At 40.0% G+C, this 23,813-nt stretch overlaps 1 protein-coding gene across 1 annotated transcript in view; it reads left to right on the top strand.

The window, feature by feature from the left end:
• The first annotated feature begins 1,656 nt into the window (after positions 1–1,656).
• The window catches only part of ptbp2b (polypyrimidine tract binding protein 2b), a 32,754-nt gene continuing 10,597 nt past the window's right edge, over positions 1,657–23,813 (top strand). The window contains exons 1-11 of the mRNA XM_061936568.2: positions 1,657–1,753; positions 8,311–8,332; positions 10,042–10,093; positions 13,177–13,340; positions 13,419–13,490; positions 13,558–13,629; positions 15,813–15,971; positions 17,902–18,012; positions 18,224–18,389; positions 22,185–22,262; positions 22,425–22,537. Of these exons, the coding sequence (XP_061792552.1) occupies positions 1,746–1,753; positions 8,311–8,332; positions 10,042–10,093; positions 13,177–13,340; positions 13,419–13,490; positions 13,558–13,629; positions 15,813–15,971; positions 17,902–18,012; positions 18,224–18,389; positions 22,185–22,262; positions 22,425–22,537 (1,017 nt within the window). The 5' untranslated portion in view covers positions 1,657–1,745. The remainder of the gene's footprint in view (positions 1,754–8,310; positions 8,333–10,041; positions 10,094–13,176; positions 13,341–13,418; positions 13,491–13,557; positions 13,630–15,812; positions 15,972–17,901; positions 18,013–18,223; positions 18,390–22,184; positions 22,263–22,424; positions 22,538–23,813) is intronic.

The following is a 23,813-nucleotide window of genomic DNA, read 5'->3' as shown; positions in this document are numbered from 1 at the left end:
CATTCCTCTTTACCCATTCCTCTTTACCCATTCCTCTTTCCCATTCCCTCTTTGCCCATTCCCTCTTTGCCCATTCCTCTTTACCCATTCCTCTTTCCCATTCCTCTTTGCCCATTCCTCTTTACCCATTCCCTCTTTGCCATTCCTCTTTGCCCATTCCTCTTTACCCATTCCCTCTTTGCCCATTCCTCTTTACCCATTCCCTCTTTGCCATTCCTCTTTGCCCATTCCTCTTTACCCATTCCCTCTTTGCCCATTCCTCTTTACCCATTCCCTCTTTGCCATTCCTCTTTACCCATTCCTCTTTGCCCATTCCCTCTTTCCCATTCCCTCTTTGCCCATTCCTGTTTGCCCATTCCTCTTTACCCATTCCTCTTTGCCCATTCCCTCTTTCCCATTCCCTCTTTGCCCATTCCGGTTTGCCCATTCCTCTTTACCCATTCTTCTTTACCCATTCCTCTTTCCCATTCCTCTTTATCCATTCCTCTTTACCCATTCCTTCTTTCCCATTCCCTCTTTGCCCATTCCTCTTTGCCCATTCCTCTTTACCCATTCCCTCTTTGCCCATTCCTCTTTACCCATTCCCTCTTTCCCATTCCTCTTTACCCATTCCTCTTTACCCATTCCCTCTTTCCCATTCCCTCTTTGCCCATTCCTCTTTGCCCATTCCTCTTTGCCCATTCCTCTTTACCCATTCCCTCTTTGCCCATTCCTCTTTACCCATTCCCTCTTTCCCATTCCTCTTTACCCATTCCTCTTTACCCATTCCCTCTTTCCCATTCCCTCTTTGCCCATTCCTCTTTGCCCATTCCTCTTTACCCATTCTCTCTTTGCCCATTCCTCTTTCCCATTCCCTCTTTGCCCATTCCCTCTTTGCCCATTGCTCTTTACCCATTCCTCTTTACCCATTCCTCTTTGCCCATTCCTCTTTACCCATTCCCTCTTTGCCATTCCTCTTTGCCCATTCCTCTTTACCCATTCCCTCTTTGCCCATTCCTCTTTACCCATTCCCTCTTTGCCATTCCTCTTTGCCCATTCCTCTTTACCAATTCCCTCTTTGCCCATTCCTCTTTGCCCATTCCTCTTTACCCATTCCTATTTCTCATTCCCTCTTTGCAGCACCTCTCAAGCTCCATCACTCCTCGCCCACATTTAAAAAAATGATAAAATAAAATATCAGGCTCTTTTTTACGTTAGTTTCAATGATACAAGTGAGTAATAAAGCTATGATTAATCATGATGAATCCAAATTCACAAGTGTGATTAATCTGATTGAAAAAAGAATAGTTTAGGGGAGAGATGATTGGATGAGCTCATGCTTCTTCCTACTCCTTTTCCGTTGTTATGTTTGTAAAAGTCTGGAAGAAAATATTTAAAGAATGCAAGCATGATGATGATGATGTTTAAGTGTAGTGATCCTCCCAAACATGATGTTTAAGTGTAGTGATCCTCCCAAGCATGATGTTTAAGTGTAGTGATCCTCCCAAACATGATGTTTAAGTGTAGTGATCCTCCCAAACATGATGTTTAAGTGTAGTGATCCTCCCAAACATGATGTTTAAGTGTAGTGATCCTCCCAAACGTGATGTTTAAGTGTAGTGATCCTCCCAAACATGATGTTTAAGTGTAGTGTTCCTCCCAAACGTGAAGTGGCGCCAGTGAGTTGTCAGTCCTGGAACGTCGCGCTGTGTCGGGCGTTGTGCTGCAAGTAAGTCGCTCCGCACAGAAGAGGACAAAGAGCTGCAATGGACGGGTAAACATGCAAATATGTCAACTTGTAAACATGCAAATATGTAAACATATAAACTTGTAGACACCGAGTGTGGACGCGCGTGTTTCTATCTTCCTTTTCCCAGCGTTAGACGTGACGCCTTCGCCGATGACGTATGGCTAGCAGTTTGCATGCTAGCAGCTAGCTGAGCACAAAGGACTAGCTAACTAACTCGTATCTTACAATCTTCTCGCATTTGCAACAAAACCAGACACTAAAGTGGGATTTTATTTACCATCTGTGTGTCATTACAACGTTTAAACTGTTTAATGAAATGGTCTCACTCCACAGTGTACTAGCACGAAGGTGCTAACAGCTAAGTGCTAACAGCTAAGTGCTAACTGATTTGTGTGAAGATTAGCAGCCTGTTGACACGCTAACTGACTCTCTACTAACCTCATTATATGTCTTACTAATAACACATCAGCTCTTTTTTTTATAGTACAGCACAATTAGGGCTGGGCAATATGGCCTTTTATTAATATCTGGATATTTTAGGCCATCCCCGCGACCCCAAAAGGGACAAGCGGTAGAAATGGATGGATGGATGATCAAGCCATATCAAGATTCAATTCAAGATTGAAGATGCTTTATTATTGTCCATTCTTTAACATGTACAAGACACATAAGAACTGACATTTCATTCTGGGCACAGTCCCGCTAAGTCAGTGGTTCTTAACCTGGGTTGGATGGAACCCTAGGGGTGCGGTGAGTCGGCCTCAGGGGTTCAGGGGAGGTCAAAACACACCCGACTCATCGTGTACCGTATTTTCCGCACCATAAGGCGCCCTGGGTTATAAGCCGCGCCTTCAATGAACGGCATATTTCAAAACTTTGTCCACCTATAAGCCGCCCCGTGTTGTAAGCCGCATCTAAATGCGCTAAAGGAATGTCAAAAAAACAGTCAGATAGGTCAGTCAAACTTTAATAATATATTAAAAACCAGCGTGATGTGGGCGCGCATGGAGTCGTATATCAACATGGACGGAGCTGCGTGAAAAAAGCCACCCGGCCTCTTCGCGTAAACTTACCTTAACCACTCGCTCATCTTTTCTTCATCCATCCATCCCTTCGAGTTAGCTTTTATGATGACGCCGGCTGGAAAGGTCTCTTTTGGCAAGGTCTTCCTTTTGAATATCACCATGGGTGGAAGTTTCTGGCCATTAGCATGGCAAGCTAGAACCACAGTGAAGGATGACTTCTCATTCCCTGTGGTGCGAATATTCACCGTACGTGCTCCCGTTGTATCCACAGTGCGGTTCACAGGAATATCAAAAGTCAGTGGAACCTCGTCCATGTTGATAATGTTCTCTGGCCGGATCTTTTTTTCAGCTATCTTGTTTTTACAATATGCACGGAAAGTAGCCAGCTTTTCTTGAAAGTCTTTAGGCAGTTGCTGTGAAATAGTAGTCCGTGTGCGGATGGAGAGATTGCGTCTTTTCATGAACCGGAAACCTGTCGCTTAGTAGGAGCCATTTTGTGGTCTTTACAGATGTAAACACACAAAGGAAATGAAACGTAATATCCGCGCGCTTCTTCTTCTACGCGGGCGGGTGGTTGCTTACAGTAGAAGAAGAAGCGCTTCCTGTTCTATGGGGGCGGGCGCTTACCTTGGCGGTTGCTTGCGTAGAAGAAGAAGCACTTCCTCTTCTACGGGGAAAAAAGATGGCGGCTGTTTACCGTAGGTGCGAGACCGAAACTTTATGAAAATGAATCTTAATATTAATCCATATATAAAGCGCACCGGGTTATAAGCCGCACTGTCAGCTTTTGAGTAAATTTGTGGTTTTTAGGTGCGGCTAATAGTGCGGAAAATACGGTAAATACAAACTTCTCCCTATCGGCGTATTACGGATACGACAACAGCTGACTGGTTTGCAGGTGTGTGATTTGTTGTGAGTTTATGCACTGTGTTGCTTTTGTTCTTTGAACCAGGTGATGTTCATGCATGCTTCATTTTGTGCACCAGTAAAAAGACATGGTAACACTTTAGTATGGGGAACATCTTGTATTTTTTACCTTCTTGAGACCTGAGAAAAATGCCTTTATAGATAAGATTTGTATTTACAACATTAATAATATATACATAGTATGTAAGTATTAAAAAGCTTGTTGTGAAAAATTTGTTGGAATTTCACAAGAAAAACTTTAAATTTTGGCAGTATTGTAATAAAAGTCGTAATTTTACTCAACGCAAGTCAAAATGTTACGAGAAAAAATGAACATTTGTGCGATATTATGAGAAAAGTTGGAATTGTACTCAATAACAGTCGCAATTTTACAAGAAAGGCTTAACATTTTGGCAATTTTATGAAGAGTCGTAATTTTACTCGACAAAAGTCACAATTTTATAAGAAAACTAGAACATTTTGGGCAATATTATAATAATAATAATTGGAATTTCACTTGGCAAAATTATGGCAAAAGTCATAATTTTACTCACAAAATGTCACTATTTTACAAGAACACCAAAAAAATTGGCAATATTGTGATATTTTACAAAAAAAAGAAAAAATAATTATTTTAGGTGAAATTATTGAAAAATAGTAACATATTGGCTCTTAACTAGTCATTATTAAGTACTTATGCAGCCCTTTTAGACACTTGTGATTTAGGGCTATATAAATAAACATTGATTGATTGATTGATTGATGGCCTTATTCGAACCCCAACCCTCTAACCCTGGCCCTAACCAAATAACTCTAAATTAAGTCTTTGTTACTTAGAACAGTGTTTTTCAACCACTGTGCCGCGGCACACTAGTGTGCCGTGAGATACAGTCTAGTGTGCCGTGGGAGATTATCTAATTTCACCGATTTAAATGATAAATGGGTTGTACTTGTATAGCGCTTTTCTACCTTCAAGGTACTCAAAGCGCTTTGACACTACTTCCACATTTACCCATTCACACACACATTCACACACTGATGGAGGGAGCTGCCATGCAAGGCGCTAACCAGCACCCATCAGGAGCAAGGGTGAAGTGTCTTGCTCAGGACACAACGGACATGACGAGGTTGGTACTAGGTGGGGATTGAACCAGGGACCCTCGGGTCGCGCACGGCCACTCTTCCACTGCGCCACGCCGCCCCTAATTGATTTGGGGTAAAAAATGTTTTTTGCAAACCAGTAATTATAGTCTGTAAATGATGTGTTGTTGTTGAGTGTTGGTGCTATCGAGAGCTCGGCAGAGTAACCGTGTAATACTCTTCCATATCAGTAGGTGGCAGCAGGTAGCTAATTGCTTTGTAGATTTCGGAAACAGCGGGAGGCAGCGTAGAGGTAAAAGGGTGTCTAATGCTAAAACCAAAAATAAACAAAAGGTGAGTGTCCCTAAGAAAAGGCATTGAAGCTTAGGGAAGGCTATGCAGAACGAAACTAAAACTGAACTGGCTACAAAGTAAAGAAAAACAGAATGCTGGACGACAGCAAAGACTTACTGTGGAGCAAAGATGGCGTCCACAATGTAACATCCGAACATGACATGACAATCAACAATGTCCCCACAAAGAAGGATAAAAACATAGTAGATGCGGGAAATATCACTCAAAGGAAGACCTGAAACTGCTCCAGGAAAATACCAAAAAAATAGAAAAAGCCACCAAAATTGGAGCGCAAGACAAGAACTAAAACACTACACACAGGAAAACAGCAAACAACTCCAAATAAGTCACGGCGTGATGTGACAGGTGGTGAGAGTACACCTACTTTGAGACAAGAGCTATATTGATGCATGGTTGGTTATGTTTTAAAGCCATATCCAACAATTGCGACAACGACTTTTTACTGTCAACTGAGTTTCGTTGTTTAATGATTTCTGCTGGTGGTGTGCCTCCGCATTTTGTCAACACAAAAAATGTGCCTTGGCTCAAAAAAGGTTGAAAATCACTGACAACACCAGCAAGACCAGAGAGATCATCGTCGACTTCAGGAGGAGCAGCACCGACCCTGCCCCCCTCTACATCAACGGCGAGCGTGTAGAGAGGGTCCACACCTTCAGGTACCTTGGAGTCCACATCTCTAATGACTTCTCCTGGACAGTCAACACCACATCAATCATCAAGAAGGCTCAGCAGCGGCTACACTTCCTTAGAGTCCTCGGGAAGTACAACCTGAAGCCTGACCTGCTGCTGACCTTCTACCGCTCGTCCATCGAGAGCCTGCTGACCTACTGTATTACGGTATGGTACGGCAGCTGCACTGCAGCAGACAGGGAGAGGCTGCAAAGAGTGGTCAAGTCGGCTCAGAAGATCATCGGCCGCCCTCTCCCCTCTCTGACGGACATCTACACCTCCCGCTGCCTCAACAGAGCCAGTGCCATCATCAAGGACAGCACCCACCCTGGCTCTGACCTGTTCCACCTGCTGCCCTCTGGGAAGCGCTACAGGTGCATTAAAACCAAAACAAACAGGCTAAAGAACAGCTTCTTCCCCAGGGCCATAACCATCCTGAACGGACTGCCCCATTGTCCCTCATAACTGCCTTCTCTTCGGTGCAATAACCCATTCCACCAACCACCCTGTTTTTGTTTTGTTTTTTCATGTATATATTAATTTCACACCCTATTCATTGCACTTCTACATTTTTTATATTTCTATATATTTGCACATTGTTTTTCTAGCATGCACACATCGCACTGTATGGAATGGCCTCAATCTCGTTACCTTGCGTAATGACAATAAAGCTGATTCTGATTCTGATTCTGACTTAGAATATGTTCCCCATACTAAAGTGTTACCAAAAACATATAAGTTTGTCTTGAATTTGAAAAGAAAACATTTTATTTTTCACTAAAGAAGGGTTGGGTGAATGCGCATATGAAACTGGTGGGGTTCAGTACCTCCAACAAGGTTAAGAACCACTGGACTAAGAGCAGACATACGTTACAGGGAGACAAGACGGGACCGCCAACGGATCAGCCACTTATGGCGCTCCTTAAAAAAGGTGATATTGGGACAGGGGGGAAGAGTAAAAAATATCAGTCTAAGGCTGGACCCTCGGGAGGGGTCCAGACTGAGTCCAAGGGATTAACCCTCATTTAGCATAGCACACATAAACATGTTACATATAATCACAACAACTCGCAACGGGGGGGGGGGGGGATTTGGGGCCATGGAGGCCAGCCTGCTGCTATAAAGCGCTACTAGCCGTCCATAACCCTGAAGAGGAATTAAGCAGTGGTGGTGAGGAGTGTGTTTGTATATATGCCCATTGTTTTTGGGTGAAGTGTAAATGTTCATAAGCCCAGAGTCGTTCTGCATGCAATGCAAGCAAAGTTTGCCTTAGCCTTGAATGAACACTTGATGCATATAATCACAGCAGTATGATGATTCTATGTGTCTACATTAAAACATTCTTCTTCATTAATATATGCTACTTTTAAACTTTCATGCAGAGAGGGAAATCACAAGTAAAAGTGTATTTATTAAACAGTTATTAAGCAGTGGCACAAACATTCATGTCATTTCCAAACAGAAAGTGCAAGATTGTCAGAGACATTTTAAAACAAGCTATTAGTGCACTTTTGTGCATGTCACTAAGATGACATATCAAAACAACACTAAATTAAAGTGCACTTTTTGTACAGAACGCCACTACAATAGTTTAAAACAAATAAAGTGCACTTTTGTGCATGATGTCACACAAGATATTTCAATAAGTGTCAAATAAAAATGAGCTGCATAATAGGAAATCAAATAGTGTATGTCCTTCACTATGTGGTAGGTTCCTGCGGACGTTACCTCCTTCTGTTGTTGACAATTTTTGTTGATGTGGAAATGGAAGACGCCAGGCTGAATTGGGTCAGTGCTGGTTGCTTGGGCATTTTGTGGGTGTGGCACTGTCCGAGATGTTGACATGCGGAGTTTCAAGCACTCTTCATTTTCTAGCGGGTGACTTTTCAAATGATGCTACATATTAGCAGTAATGCTACTTTTTGGAGCGCTTTTGCCGCATACTTGACATATTACAGTTGTCTGTTCAACATCTTCCCACTTGAAGCCAAACCACCGCCTGTTTTTTTTGGGAATTAATTATTCTTCCTCCATTTGTTACCAGATTCGCACCTTCTTTCTCTCGTATTACCACTCGCACCGCTCCGCTTGCACCACCTGCCACAGCTAACGTTACCATGCCGCTACCTCTCTGCTGGGCGAGGGTGTACGACGTTGCACGCCCGACAGTATGTGACGTATGTAAGAAGGCGCGCTTGTTTTATGTCTCTGTGAGAAGCAGAGACAAGAAAGAGTGAGTGTAGTGTAATGCCTGCAACTAAAAGCAACTGTGTGAGAACGTATACTCCAATATCACAATATAGTCATTTTCTATATCGCACAGACACAAACCCACGATATATCCAGTATATTCCATATATCACCCAGCCCTAAGTACAATGCATCAGAATGCTTTGTGTTTGATTAATCAAAATACACATTCACATCTTGAATGATGTTGCAAATGTTGTCGCTAACAATTATTTGTACTGAATTTGCATTTTCATCTTCCTTCCCTATCGATGCATCCATCCTCTACGCTGGCAGTGATGTTGCAGTTGGTGTGAAGGTAAGCTTTTGGTCTGTTGCCGTCACACAATTGTTGTACTAAGTAATGAGGTGAGTAGGGAAATGTCCTGTTAATAAAATACTGTGACTAACGCACAGAAATGATCCAAAAATACACAAAACAGCATAAAACACCTGCGACTAGTGTTGCGTCGGACCAGTTCTTCCTCCTAGGGAATCTAAGTTACTGGTCAATCCCAAGTTCTTTCGATGACATATATGCTGAGTAAGGACCATCAAGACAGAATTGGAATATTTTCAAGTTTTGCTAAAGCTTTAGGAGATCAGTTTAACCAATAGATTCATATCGGCTACTCTAGTTGATCTGACATTCAAACAGAAAAACCAACTTCTTGCACACAAAAAAAGCCCCCCACCCACTCGCAACACTGATAAGGAATATTTGGGGGTTTGGTTTCACATTCCTGATGGTTTAAGACACTAAACAGACAATCTGAAGACAAAGAGAGACTGGTAGAATATACAAAGGAAAAGTACTATATACTCTAAACATGGCTATGTAAAAAGAAAGAACTCTTAAACATATATGCATCCTCCACACTAGAAACTAGCAATCGCATACAGTAAATTAGGTACGTGACAAAAATATTTCCAATGCAAAATATCTAAAATAAAAAAATTAAATAGCAAAGACTAAGGAAAAAAGCTTTCCAAGTGTACTTGAAAAATTCTGATCGGCCAAATATTCAGGGAGCTACTCATTTTGGAAATTCAAAAATCAATGGCTGTCCATTAGGAGAAATGTGTCCTTCACTTTGAAAATTAAACTCCCAAAAATCATAGCTGCCTTATTTTTATGAGTGTATGTAATAAGAAGTAAAGGGATTAGTTAATGGGGAAGTGCAATTTTGCCTATGGTTCACAATCATTATGAAAGACACCACGGATTAATTTTTAGAATGTATTCTAACTGGTAATAAAGGAGCCAATATTCTGCCCATAAAACCCAATTAAAAAACATCCAGAAAGCGCCAACAATACTCCATTTACATTTGCTGATGTGAATATTCATTCATGATATTATTATAAGCGCTAACACAAGCTAGCCTAGATCACTAGCATGTGCCAATGTTGACATGACCGAGTGATCAGCAACTTCCTCGTTTCCTTGCTTGTCAAACTTTATTACTTTTCATAAATCATGCCTCTCACAAGATCCTATCAGTCAGCATCCTAATGACAGCAGATCTTGTACAGTAAGTGATGTTTTATTGTTGGTTGGCTCTCATGAAGTCTGCAGTGAGTTTTAATCAGTAATGTTGAAACAACAAGCGAACGCCGTGATGCCTTTTTGAAATGAATGCGCTGCGTATGCTTAAAATGAACAAAATATGTCAATATTAAATGTAATTATAAATGTTACTACAGTAGCATGTATATAAAACCTTGACAGAGGTGTTTGGGTGTTTTTAGGGGCTTTAAAGGCAGAATAGAGCAACTCACATGGACTCCATTGTGAATGGACTTCTGATCACATTTATTTACTATTTAGAAAAAAATCTGATCTGTGTCACCTGCGGGCAAACAAATGCAATTTGGTGTGCAGTGTAAACTGTGCCTAAGCATTTCTCTCCTGCACTTGTTTTGGGGGTTTGTGTGTAAAAATGTTTTGCTTTTGTGCAGCATTTGGATATTGCAGCATGGCAAACAAGGCAAATAACCATTTTATTCTGTTTTTGTTGTTTCCAGAGAGGCTCAGATGAGCTCAGCATGTACGGCAGCAGCCCAAACACTCTGACTGGTGAGGGAAGCTCTCTTCTATCTAATCATCCACAAGGAGGAGCTCTTTATTCTATTCACTTTTAGGGGATCTTTGATGAACTTTGTCTTTTCTGACTTCCTAATGTTGTCAAAATGTTGTCTACTCAATTTAAACCATGCCAAACCTTTAGGTTGATGCATTTTGGCGTGCGCTTGCATTAGGGATGGGTACTGAATTCTGTTCTATGGGCACCGACCAAATTCTGTCAGTACTACCGGTGTGGTCTCAAGTCAAATGGAACCGTGCCATAGTTTGATACATTTTTTGCATGTAGCGTCACGCTGGCTCACGTAAACAATCACTGAAGCAACATTCAGAGCGGACATGGCCAGACTCGTTTAAGCAAGTATGCCAAAATGCGATAGCTTGATGCTAATGCTACTGTATATACCAACATACAAATTACTACTAAGACGAATGTTACAATCAAACAGCTAGCTGGTGCCTAATAAGCAAAATACTTGCGCTACGAACACCATGTAGGGCGCAACATTACACATTCAGCGTCCTGGGAAAAACTACTTCCACGTTAGACAACATACCATATATCGCCTTTACTGCACTGCCATCTAGTGTCTTGGAAGTGCAACTGCATTGCATATGAGACTCAAATGTAAACATAGTTATCAGCTCATTTTTCAATGTTAGATTACAAAATATTTTTATTATCAAGCAATTAACATTTATTAACACACACAATAGTTGAAAATTGGTATCGTTGAGTACCGGTATCGATTCTCAGTACCGGATTTTGGTACCGTATCGTTTTAAATGTGAATAATACCCATACCGAACTTGCAGAGTTTTTTTTTATGCAGAATCTGAATCTATCGGAGATGCACAGGTGGACCTGATGTTGTGACCGAGTGAATCTATATAATGTTGATGAAGTTTATTTTCGACTGTGTCTGGGAAAAAAATAGCGGTGATGTCTAGATATATATTTAAATAATGCACATTTTCACATGATAAATGATGACACTTCTGGAGAGGGTGGTGTTGGATTAATTATCAACATAATGGAATCCCACAACCCAGCTTATAAAAGTGACTGTGGAGCAAAACTTCCACCCAAGCATATCAATGCATATTATCTGGACCGTTTTAAATGTAGATTCAAATAGAGCTGGGCAATAAAACGATCAATTGATATCAATAAAAAACGCATATGATAAAATGTTTGATATATATATTATTTCCTTTGTTGGAAGAAAGTGGAAGTAGCGTAGCAAGGTTGGTTGCAAGAACAAAGGCTCTCTGGTTACCTAGCAACACAGGAAGTGATCAGTGGGAGTGACACGCTAACAGCCAATCAGGTAACAGTATCAACTATCTAGTTGGTTTGTGCCATCTTGTTGTCTGGCGCTTGATTCTTTGCATGCAGTGAGAAGAGAAAGTCAACATGAAGAAATTGTGGATAAGAGAGGAAAAGTCACCTGGACAATATGGCACTTAAAAAAAAAAAAAGAACCATAGTCAGACCAGTGTGGTGTGTAAATGATGCACCAACACCACTAATACCACACCACGCCCACCCTTTAGAGCACAGCTGTAGCTTCCTGCCACTAAACCTGCAGACAATACTTCTTCTCAGGTTGAACTATTTTCACACTATTTTCCTCCACTTTATGAAGCATTTCTTACATATTCCTCATTTTAGTACCTTCATTTTAAGAGCTCATAGTTAAGTGTTCAATGTGATTTTACTACTTTCTTTACTTTGACTGTTTTCCATGCTTGTGTTGACATTCGAAATGCAAATGTTTACATTTAATATATTTTCTCCTGGTCCTTATTTTTGTTAGGTCATAAAAAATATCCATAATTAGGGATGTCCGATAATATCGGCCGATAAATGCTTTAAAATGTTATATCGGAAATGATTGGTATCGGTTTCAAAATTATCGGTATCGGTTTCAAAAAGTAAAATGTATGACTTTTTAAAAGGCGGCTGTGTACACGGACGTAGGAAGAAGTACAATAAACCTTAAAGGCACTGCCTTTGCGTGCCGGCCCAGTCACATAATATCTACGACTTTTCACACACACAAGTGAAAGCAAGCATACTTGGTCAACAGCCATACAGGTCACACTGAGGGTGGCCGTATAAACAAGTTTAACACTGTTACAAATATTCGCCACACTGTGAACCCACACCAAACAAGAATGACAACCACATTTCGGGAGAACATCCGCACCGTAACACAACAGAACAAATACCCAGAACCCCTTGCAGCACTAACTCTTTCGGGACGCTACAATATACACCCCCCGCTACCCCCTACCCCAAAACCCCGCCCACCTCAACCTCCTCATGCTCTCTCAGGGAGAGCATGTCCCAAATTCCAAGCTGCTGTTTTGAGGCATGTTAAAAAAAATGCACTTTGTGACTTCAATAATAAATATGGCAGTGCCATGTTGGCATTTTTTTCCCATAACTTGAGTTGATTTATTTTGTAAAACCTTGTTACATTGTTTAATGCATCACAACAAAATGAGGCATAATAATGTGTTCATTCCACCACTGTATATATTGGTATCGCTTGATATCGGTATCGGTAATTAAGAGTTGGACAATATCGAATATCGGCAAAAAAGCCATTATCGGACATCTCTATCCATAATTATTGATATCGACTGATATAAAACACTTACTGTATATCATAATGTTTTTTAGCTGAATTGCACAGCCCGAAATAAAATATTTTTAAAACGTTTCAATCATTTGATCAGCTGACAGTTTATACTGTATAGCAGGTAAAAAAATAAAATGTGTAGAGTGCTTAAGTTCATCAATGGATCATCAAAATGGTGATATTTGAAATAAATAACAGTTTTTTGGTATTTTTAATATTGAATTGTTTCCTGTTTCCTGTGGAGGAGACTGTTTGTTGGTATTGTGTTAAAATACATTTACAATGGTGCCTCCCTGGGATCCAATGTTGTTTGAAAAGCTGCTGCAATGAGTGCGATTTGGCCCCTTTTGAGTAAAAGTTTGAGAAGAAAGTAATGATTTAGATACTAGCGTGTACTTGGTTTAAGCGTGTTGCATGTGTGCGCAGCAAACGGCAGTGACACTAAGAAACAGCGTCTGGACGAGTCGCCCCCGTCCAGAGTTCTCCACATCAGGAAACTCCCCAACGAAGTATCAGAGACCGAGGTCATTGCACTGGGTCTGCCTTTTGGGAAGGTTACCAACATACTGATGTTGAAGGGGAAAAACCAGGTAAGTGCCACATTTTGGGATAAGTCTATGTCATGGCAGCAATTTATGATTCCCCCAAAACACGTCTTCTCCTCCAAGGCATTTCTGGAGCTCAGTACAGAGGAAGCTGCCATCACCATGGTCAACTACTACTCAGCTGTTACACCTCAGGTTAGTACTGCTCCTTGGTCTCACCCTCATAGAGCTTTGCATACATTAAATACTTTTTCATCTGCAGGTCAGAAATAGTCCCATCTTCATCCAGTACTCCAACCATAAGGAACTGAAGACCGACTCTGCTCTAAACCAGGTATTCAGTCACTTGAAACTTGTATCCCCACTTTGGGTAGATATCCTTTGCATTTATACCAATACTAGTACCAAATCACTACTGTATTTTTCAGACCATAGGGTGCACCGGATTATAAGGTGCACTGCAGATGAGCGGGTCTATTCAGGCTATTTTCATACAAAAGGCACACCAGATTTAAACAGGTCATATTTGATTTCTACATTTAAAGACTTCCTTGTGGTCTACATAACATGTAATGGTGAGTCTTTGCTCAAAATGTTGCATAGATGATGTTTTACCCATCATCTTCAAGTCACTTTCTGAAAGTCTCTTCAGGATGCGCCGTTTTATTTATGTGCCTCCACTTGGACAGCAGCATCTCCCCGTCATCTTTGTTGTAGCGGTGTAGCGTGCAAGGACGGGAGTGGAAGAAGTGTCAAAAGATGGAGCTAACTGTTTTAATGACATTCAGACTTTACTTCAATCAATAACGGAGCAGCATCTCCTCATCCGTGGCTCACTAGTGCAACAACACCCGAAATGTGTCCCGTAAAAAAACGTCCGACCGGAACTCTAATAACTAAAGTTCCTTGGGTGAATAATGTAAACTCACTACACCGATAGTTTTTAGTGCTTCCATAGCGAGTCTACTGACAGATATACGTGAGAACTTTACACTACTTTATATTAGAAATGGCAACAGTAGAGGATGAATGTCACATAACAAGAAGATAGAGAAAACGAAGGACACACTAAACACCAGATAATGTCCCAGATAATAATTCCGTAATTCTCCGACAATCTATCAAGTGGTGCGGCTTCATAGCTTACCAAAGTCGTACTCAAATATTTGGACAGATTTTTGAGCACTGTGTGTAATGTTCTATATTCTCAATGAAACATCAAAGCTTTGGTGTTGATTTACTGGCGTCATCTTGCAGTCTACACATGTTTCTTATGTGTGACTGCCATCTCCTGGTCACACTTATCATTACACTTTGTACCAAATAAAATGGCTTCGAGGTCGGTAAGCACAACCAGAATTATTCCGTACATTAGGTGCACCGGGTTATAAGGTGCACTGTGGATTTTTGAGAAAATGAAGGGATTTGAAGTGCGCCTTATAGTCCAAAAAAATGCGGTGCTTCTAAAGCAGTGGTGGTGTTTAAACTGTGTGCAACCTTTCTTAGGATCCAAATGGGATAGGTTCATAAAAGGGTGAAATACAGCAATAAATTCATTTATTTTTACACTTTCCATACTTGAAATCTTTAAACAACTTCAGTTATTGATCGATATTTTTTAGTTTTTTTATGCTTTGTTTTTTTTTTGTCAAATATAACAGATTTGTTATTAATGGCAAAATGCAAAATATAGTTAAGAGAAAGTGTGTATGTTTTATGGGTGTATCCTATATTCTTGTTTGATTTTGCAATCAAAAATTCAATGCAAATAAAAAAATTGTGAGAAGCTCCCAGCTAAATTTCAGACCACAACCCTTTAAACTAAACAATGACATCCCATAAGGTAGACATGCAATGATCATTTTGAGCCCTAGGGGTGCACAAGGGTTAAACAGGCCCTGAACCAGTACGAAAATGTTTTTATTTCGAAATATACCATTTTTAATTTAAATGATTTTATGACAAGCAAGTTTAACTTAACTATAATTTAAATTCTTTAATAATGTATATAAAATGTTCATTAATACATCCGAAATAATGGAATACAACGCGCAGCATATTGCCACAATTATTAAAGCAAAACCAAAGTAGCAGAACTCAACTAATGTGCAGAAGATATGCTTATGTAAGTTATTTTACTGAGGCCCCTATTTTGTCAGACAGGATTTTAGTGCAGCGCTCTTATTGTGAAGGCGGGAAGTGTATTGTTGGACTTCAGGGCTCTTCGCAACTGCTGTGTTCTAAAGAGAGACGAGGCTGTGTTCAGATGAAAAGTACATCTTACAACACACGCAGTTTTATTGCTTTCCTGCAGTGCTTGGAGGTTTGTGAACAACTGGCCCACCTCAGCCGTGATTGGTGCAGAATAAGGAAGTTTGTGATGTTGAGATGAGTGCTGGCTGCAGCGATCAGATGTGTGGATCACTGCACTAATGTGTCAATCATTCCATAACAACATACTTACTATGTGTGAACACCAACCAGGCGTGATCTAATGTTGGATGTGATCTTCTCCAGAGAGCCCAGGCAGTACTGCAGGCTGTCTCTGCAGTGCAGGATGGAAGTTCTCCATCATCGGACCCTGGCATTCTGGACCTCACTCCACCTCCCAGCCCCGTGCTGCGTATTATAATCGACAACATGTTTTATCCCGTGACTCTCGATGTTCTGCAACAGGTATTTTCTTTTAACGGGCATCGTCTTGTTTCACTCTCTGAAGTATAGAGAAGTGGTTCCCAAATTTTCATTCAACATTCAACACCAGTTATAATTAAATAAAGAAAATCTCTACCAAACATTTCCTAGAATAGGACAGGACGGACTGTACTCCTCCCACAGTGAACATATTACAGTTATATACTGTATTTTGTTATGGTATGGGTTAATTTTCAAACGTTCATACATTAATGATATGGTACATCAGTGTTTCTCAATCATAGGACCTATTGTTGGGCCACTAAAAATATATGTTTCTCACCTTTGGTCCGTTTGGTTGTAATACATTTTTCCATCACTTGTGGCAGTAATGACAATATCAAACAAACAGAAGAAGTCTGGAGCTAAATTGTGAAACATTTGTTTCACAATTGTCTATATTTATTCACAATTACAAAGTTTATGCAATACACATTTTTACAGGGCGGATAAAATGATGGTGTTTATGGTGGTCATTCACCCGGTCTGGTCAACACGCTCGTGCAGGGAGCGCCAACGCAGAGACAAAAGCATTTCAAGAGAAGCAACAAACAATTTGCAGTCATGTTATGATAGAATATACATTCGATGACAGCTAACGCTAGCTGTCCAAATTGCTGCTTTTAGCTAACAACACCTGAAGCTAATGTGCGTGCATGTTGTGTACAAGAAGGCGGGATATATACTGTGTAAAACACGTTGGCGTCCTCTAGGTATCTCTGTAAATGTTGCCAACAACCCCTTTAAGCGCAAAAAATATGACTAAAGCGATGTAGCTTTAATTTGCACTTTAATTTTACTGAAAGTTTAGGTAAATGATTTTAGTACTACATAATTGCATGTGCATGTATTTTTCATCAGCATTTGAGTCCTTTCTCATGCAGTGTATTTCTATTTTTCTAATCAGCCTGACCTAAACCTAAGGTTTGTGTGTTAAATAAGACTCTTTATTGGTTTCAAATCATTTGACAAGTATGTTAACCTGTTTCAACTGTAATTAGGTTAGAAATAATTGAATATGATTAAGATGACTAATTCAGTCTTAATATTGGAGCGGGCCCCGGGCTCCTCTGTAGTCTAAAAGTTTGGCTCCAAAGTCCAAAATGTTAAGAACCCCTGTGGTACATCACATAGTTCCAGTGTTTTTTTTTTTACTGCATGTAAGCAAAGCTTATTTAATTTGAGCCCTTTTCTGTTTCATAGCAGACCTTTTCTTTAGATTGACTTGACAAACTATTCAACATTCCAAGAATGACGATCATTTACTGTTAATAAAACCCCAAATTTAATATCTTGCAAAATTCTAAATATTGTCAAAGTTGTAACTTGGTTTGCATTCTTACCAAAAAATGAACTGCACACACTTCCCGAGCCTTTAATTAGCACTCTTATTCTTATTTGAACTCCTGTAATGGAATACATTATTCACAATACATCGCTCTCCAAATACTGTCATTTATAAAAATATTTTGTAAAGCATATCACACCATTTTTTTGGCCATAAATCCTTTTCAAGCCTAATAAGGGCTAAATAAACTCCAAATATATCAATGCTATTGGACAGCAAACCAATCAGAGCGTGTGGTTCAGTATCGTGGCCTCTGATTGGCTCAGCCTCAGGCAGCATAACTCTATTAGATTACATTTCTAGAGGGCTGTCATAATGTCAAAACAAGTATTTAGAGGGTAGTAGTAAACATTTTTTTATCTCTTGCTATGAAAAGATTTAATTTTTAATTAATAATTGGAACTGCATTTATTGTGGTCATGTTTAGAACCAATTACAAGGGACGACTGGGTTCCATTTATTGAAATTAACCTATTGTTTGACCATTTGTGATGTTTAATCCTAGCTTGGTTTTAACTGCTATGCTAACACTAAATGAATTGTGGTTTGTGATGTTTTCTTCAGATATTCAGTAAGTTTGGGACTGTAATGAAGATCATCACCTTCACCAAGAACAACCAGTTCCAAGCACTTCTGCAGTTCAGTGACCCCACCAACGCCCAGCAGGCTAAAGTGGTAAGAACATGTTTGGAATATTAGCTTAATTTCATGCCCACATCATATTGTTGGCGTGCTTTGCTGGAGATTTGTTGAGCGTCCACAATGTATCAATTATTATCCTGAGAATGAGATTTTCACTAGAAAGTAGATCTTTTGTTTCCCCCATTCATTCAGGAGAATGAAAGGTCTATGCAAGTGTAATCCTGTTATGTGTCTTCCGTTCCAGTCTCTAGATGGACAGAACATATATAATTCATGCTGCACTCTGAGGATCGATTTCAGTAAGCTGGTGAATCTTAACGTCAAGTACAACAATGACAAGAGTCGAGACTACACCCGGCCTGATCTGCCTACTGGAGATGGAGAGTCCAACAAGGATCATTCATTATTGGGTAAATACGTTATTACAATGTACCAACACATGTGGCCTACAGTATGCATTGACATAGATACTAATTCAGTCCTGGGAGGTGTCATACCTAGGCTTCACTTGGTTACTCTCCATGTGGAGGAGCGCTCATGAAAAAGATGCATCTGAACAGGCCTCTTATTTCTCTACCCAAACATTTGAAGGTTTCCTTCAGCTTGACGGTCTACTTTACGTGGTGTCCATGACTAGGCATTGGTGTACCACATCCGGTTCTTTTTTTTTAGCACTGACCAAATCCACTTGTCCTAACGGGCGACAATTCACGTGAAATCCCACAGTGTCATTTTACTGTAACCGGGTTGAGCGTGACGTCGCGTCGAGTTCATATCAGCACTTGGCCATCACTCCAGCAGCACTGAGAGTGGACTAAGTGAAACTACCTCTAGGTAATGTTGCAATTTTCAATGCCAACAAAGAAATGGACTCAAAAAACGCTCCCAACAAAAGTAAGGCGAGGCTCCACTTTTTCATAAAGGCTAACATACACTGGTTTGCCATTGACACGCTGCTAATTAGCATTAGCAATTTCACATGGCGATTTCAACACACCACGTTTGTTAATCAGGCATGTGAAATATCTATGGAAACTTGCGCTAACCTCTAAAGGCGTGGACAGCACCTTTTAGCTCTTATTTCCAAAATTGTGTACGCTACTGTATTGGGGTCTTATGGCCGCTTATGTGGACACTTATACTGCCATCTGGTGGTGTCAGAAGAGTATAACATACCATGGAATTTGGAGAAAAAAAAGTGTAAAAATAAGAATTAGCATGTCACTAAACATGAAGTACACGTTTGTTACTTATGGACTAATAAGTACATCATATCAAAAGGTGATTCTTAGTTTTTATTCTAATTAGGGTCCAATAAGCCCAAATAGCAAAGATAAAAAAAAAAAAAAGCATCAACAGCTTGGGCCTTAAATTAAACATTAATTTTTCGCGTCAAAATGTCACTTCCACGTTTCTTTAAATAAAATATCTATAAAAATACAATGTAAACAAAATAAATGCTCTCATCGACCGCAGGTACTCGCTCTTCCTCTTGCCTAAACGCCCCACTGACTTGCAGGACAAGCTAATAGGATTAGCAGCAAAGTAGAGAGCCGTCAATGTTGTGGCTCTGACAGCAAACATACAATAAGTGCGCTACATACTAGCAAGCTTGTTTCACTGCTCCAAAATAAATAGAAGATACAAGTTAAGACCACAAGCTTGCTAGTTTAACATCTAGCTTGTTTACTAGTTCCAAAAATAGTGTAGAAATGAGTGTGACTCTTTGGGCACCTCATGATTCTATTATGCTTTGATTAAAAATTTATTTTAGATGCATCTTTAGTTTATGTACATGATGTAGTTTTACAATTGTTTTTGTTTCATGAAATAAGCGTTTATCACTTGCAATTTAAAAAAAACTGTGCATTTGTAACAAACAGTTACATAAATTCCCATTACATGTATTAAATTGATGTAAATGTGTAAAACTGGAACATGTGCCCTAAAATAAAGGAGCTGGTCGGATCTTTGGTGAGGTGACACATTTTACATCTGTCAACTATAAATCCATTATTGATGTTTACTAATCTAGTGTGAATGTTGTCTGTCTATCTGTGTTGGCCCTGCGATGAGGTGGCGACTTGTCCAGGGTGTACACCGCCTTCCGCCCGATTGTAGCTGAGATAGGCTCCAGCGCCCCGCCCCCCGCAACCCCAAAGGGAATAAGCGGTAGAAAATGGATGGATGGATGTTTACTAATCTATTTTATGATCGTCCATGTCTACATTTTGATGCATCTAAAAATGTGATGATTTCCTCCACCTCTAGTAGAAATGCACCCACTTGAAGGAAATGTAGTCTTGATTTTCAAAAATGTTCTTTCGGGGTTTGCATGGCAGCACTTTGTGCTGATAGAAATGTTCCTCAAAGGGTGCTAGTTTCCCTGGTTAATGAAGATGCACATTGTGTGTAATAAATACAGTACTTACAGTATTAACACTTTTTTAAGGCGCAACAAAAGACAATGTCTGTCTGTTAGAAACATAACTCAAACAGTTATGGATGGATTTAGATGAATTTTTCAGGAAATGTCCCAAAAAAACCAATTGGTCTCATCAACTACGAACACACTTTACTTCCTGCTTACAGCGTTCCACGCCCATCTCCCCCCAACCCCCTTGTCGCCCCGTGCTGTGCAGAGGATTCTGGGAGATGCAGTTTATTTTCAGACCTGCACACCAAGTTTTTGTTTGATACGGTCATAGCATTACTGTAAATACTCTGAAACCACGGTATCTGCAATATTGTCCCACCCCTAATATTGTTACAATAATAAACATTTAAATCCCACTTGTAGTACTGCACATACACCTTGTGGAGGAGCAGCAAGCACACTGCAAAAAGTGAAATCTAAGTAAGATGAAATATGTCAAATAAGGGTGATATTTGCTTATTTTCTCTCTGACAAGATCATTCTTCTCACTAAGCAGATTTTATGTTAGTGTTTTACTTGTTTTAAGTGTTTTGGTCCTAAATGATCTCAGTAAGATATTACAGCTTGTTGCTGAGATGTGATGACCTATATTGAGTAAAACATGCTTGAAACTAGAATATCAAGTGTTGCAAAGCTGTGTCATCAACACTCACAAGTATAAAACTACTTTTTTAAAGTCATCATTTCTTATTTCAAGCATAAACAAAAAAAATCATGACTTTGACACAATTGTGTCTCATAATTAAAACAGATGACAGCCAAATGGACTTTGCTGTTTTATTTTCAATGAAACAGTAGAAAATAGGTACTCATAAAGTAGTACAGTTGGCACAGTACAGTAAACTGACAGTTAATATTTAAACATTTAACATTTCATACAATTTTAAACAGAAATAGTTCATGCACATTCAGATAAATTCTTCAAAATTACAATAAAAAATTTTTTGGCCGGGGTTCCGAGCTGTATATATGTGCACTAATTGACTGAAAGAGCACGCGCTTTGCGCGATGATGTCATGTTGTCGATGGGAAAATGCATTTTTAGACAATATGATTTGCCTGAGCGGCTAGGAGACCCCGAGAGTAACAAGCGCTTGCCTTGCTGAATTTCCATTAACAACAATAAATTAGTTTTTAGTATAAGTAAATGTAATGCTGAGCGCATATCATGATGTCAAGATAATGGCACTAGCATTTACTTCTTTTAAGAATATTTTTCAACATATTGAGCAAAGAGGGTTAATATTTTTTTTTCTACCAAGAAAAGTGCACTTGTTATTAGTGAGAATATACTTATTTTAAGCTATTTTTGGGTTCATTGAAGTTAGCTAATTTGACTTGTTTTGGAAAGTCTTGACAAGCCCAAATTTATTGTTCTATTGGCAGATAATTTTGCTTAGTTCAAATAAAATACCCCTCATTTTTGTATTTTTTCCCCTTGTTTTTGAACACTGACTTTTTTGCAGTGCAGACAGACGGAGCTGCTGAACTGTATCATGAGTCTGCTTTAGAGGCTTTTTTTCCAGAAAAGTCAGTTCTCATCACAATTAAAAACTTGCTGTGGTACTTCCTCCATCTCTTTAGTACGAGCAAGCACAAAACTGCTGCCAGCGGGACACAAGATGAATGAATGAATGAAGCGTGACATGGTTTGCACACAGGCATATTTGGTGCCATCTAAAAGTTTGTCAACAGAAAAGTTAGCAAACGGAGAGGTTTGTAAATGGAGGCTCCACTGTAATACATCTGTAACTGGATTTTGTTGTAGGTACTCCATCTGGAGCGCTGGCCTCGTACTCCAGTGCAGCAGGTTATTCCTCATCTCTCTCCCTCTCGCAGGGAGCAGGTAAATACATTTCTCACTATATTCGTCTTGCATTTTCTCTTAATTCACCTCTTTTGTGTCCTTGCACCAGTATTATCTTGTCTGTTGCATGTGTTTTCATTGACTAAAAGCTGTCATTCTACCAGACTTGAGTTGAACACAAGTTTGTGTTGTTGTTGACAGGCGCCATCAGTCCTTTGAGTGCCGCCGCCGCCGCAGCAGCCGCCGCAGGCCGTGTTGCTCTGTCAGGGTCCGGAGTGTCAGGAGTCCTGTTGGCGTCCAACCTGAATGAAGAGGTACGCCCAGCACGTGCATATCTTCTACTATTCTTCACCACACTTTCTAACTTACTTTTCAGTCTGTCGCCTTTTCTTTACCTTTAGTAGCATACACCTGACACCCTATCTGTTCTGTTTTACACTTTCCATCGTGCGTGACTATTTCAACCCATCTTTGCTAATCTCCCTACTGAGAGCGCCTTTCCAGTGGAGTGCTGGTCTTCATGTCTAGTGCCCCCTAGTGACAAATCACACTACAACTAGTTGCTCTTGCATGTACAGTGAAACCTCCCTCTAAAGTCCTGTCGACGTGCCATTTTCTTAATGGACAATAACAAATAGTTTTGCCATCTTGAAGCCTTTCACTGGACATTTTGAACATCTACAATGTCAAATGTTCATCTTGATTTGACCCCAGTGCAAAGAGAAGCTAACCGTCTTCTCTAAACTTGATATATATACAGGTAAAAGCCAGTAAATTAGAATATTTTGAAAAACTTGATTTATTTCAGTAATTGCATTCAAAAGGTGTAACTTGTACATTATATTTATTCATTGCACACAGACTGATGCATTCAAATGTTTATTTCATTTAATTTTGATGATTTGAAGTGGCAACAAATGAAAATCCAAAATTCCGTGTGTCACAAAATTAGAATATTACTTAAGGCTAATACAAAAAAGGGATTTTTAGAAATGTTGGCCAACTGAAAAGTATGAAAATGAAAAATATGAGCATGTACAATACTCAATACTTGGTTGGAGCTCCTTTTGCCTCAATTACTGCGTTAATGCGGCGTGGCATGGAGTCGATGAGTTTCTGGCACTGCTCAGGTGTTATGAGAGCCCAGGTTGCTCTGATAGTGGCCTTCAACTCTTCTGCGTTTTTGGGTCTGGCATTCTGCATCTTCCTTTTCACAATACCCCACAGATTTTCTATGGGGCTAAGGTCAGGGGAGTTGGCGGGCCAATTTAGAACAGAAATACCATGGTCCGTAAACCAGGCACGGGTAGATTTTGCGCTGTGTGCAGGCGCCAAGTCCTGTTGGAACTTGAAATCTCCATCTCCATAGAGCAGGTCAGCAGCAGGAAGCATGAAGTGCTCTAAAACTTGCTGGTAGACGGCTGCGTTGACCCTGGATCTCAGGAAACAGAGTGGACCGACACCAGCAGATGACATGGCACCCCAAACCATCACCCAACCATGCAAATTTTGCATTTCCTTTGGAAATCGAGGTCCCAGAGTCTGGAGGAAGACAGGAGAGGCACAGGATCCACGTTGCCTGAAGTCTAG

The sequence above is a fragment of the Nerophis lumbriciformis genome, linkage group LG03 (genome assembly GCF_033978685.3).
Source record: "Nerophis lumbriciformis linkage group LG03, RoL_Nlum_v2.1, whole genome shotgun sequence".
NCBI classification, from domain to species: Eukaryota; Metazoa; Chordata; class Actinopteri; order Syngnathiformes; family Syngnathidae; genus Nerophis; species Nerophis lumbriciformis.
Note: the sequence above shows the minus strand (reverse complement) of the source record. Positions and strands in the feature narration are given on the sequence as shown.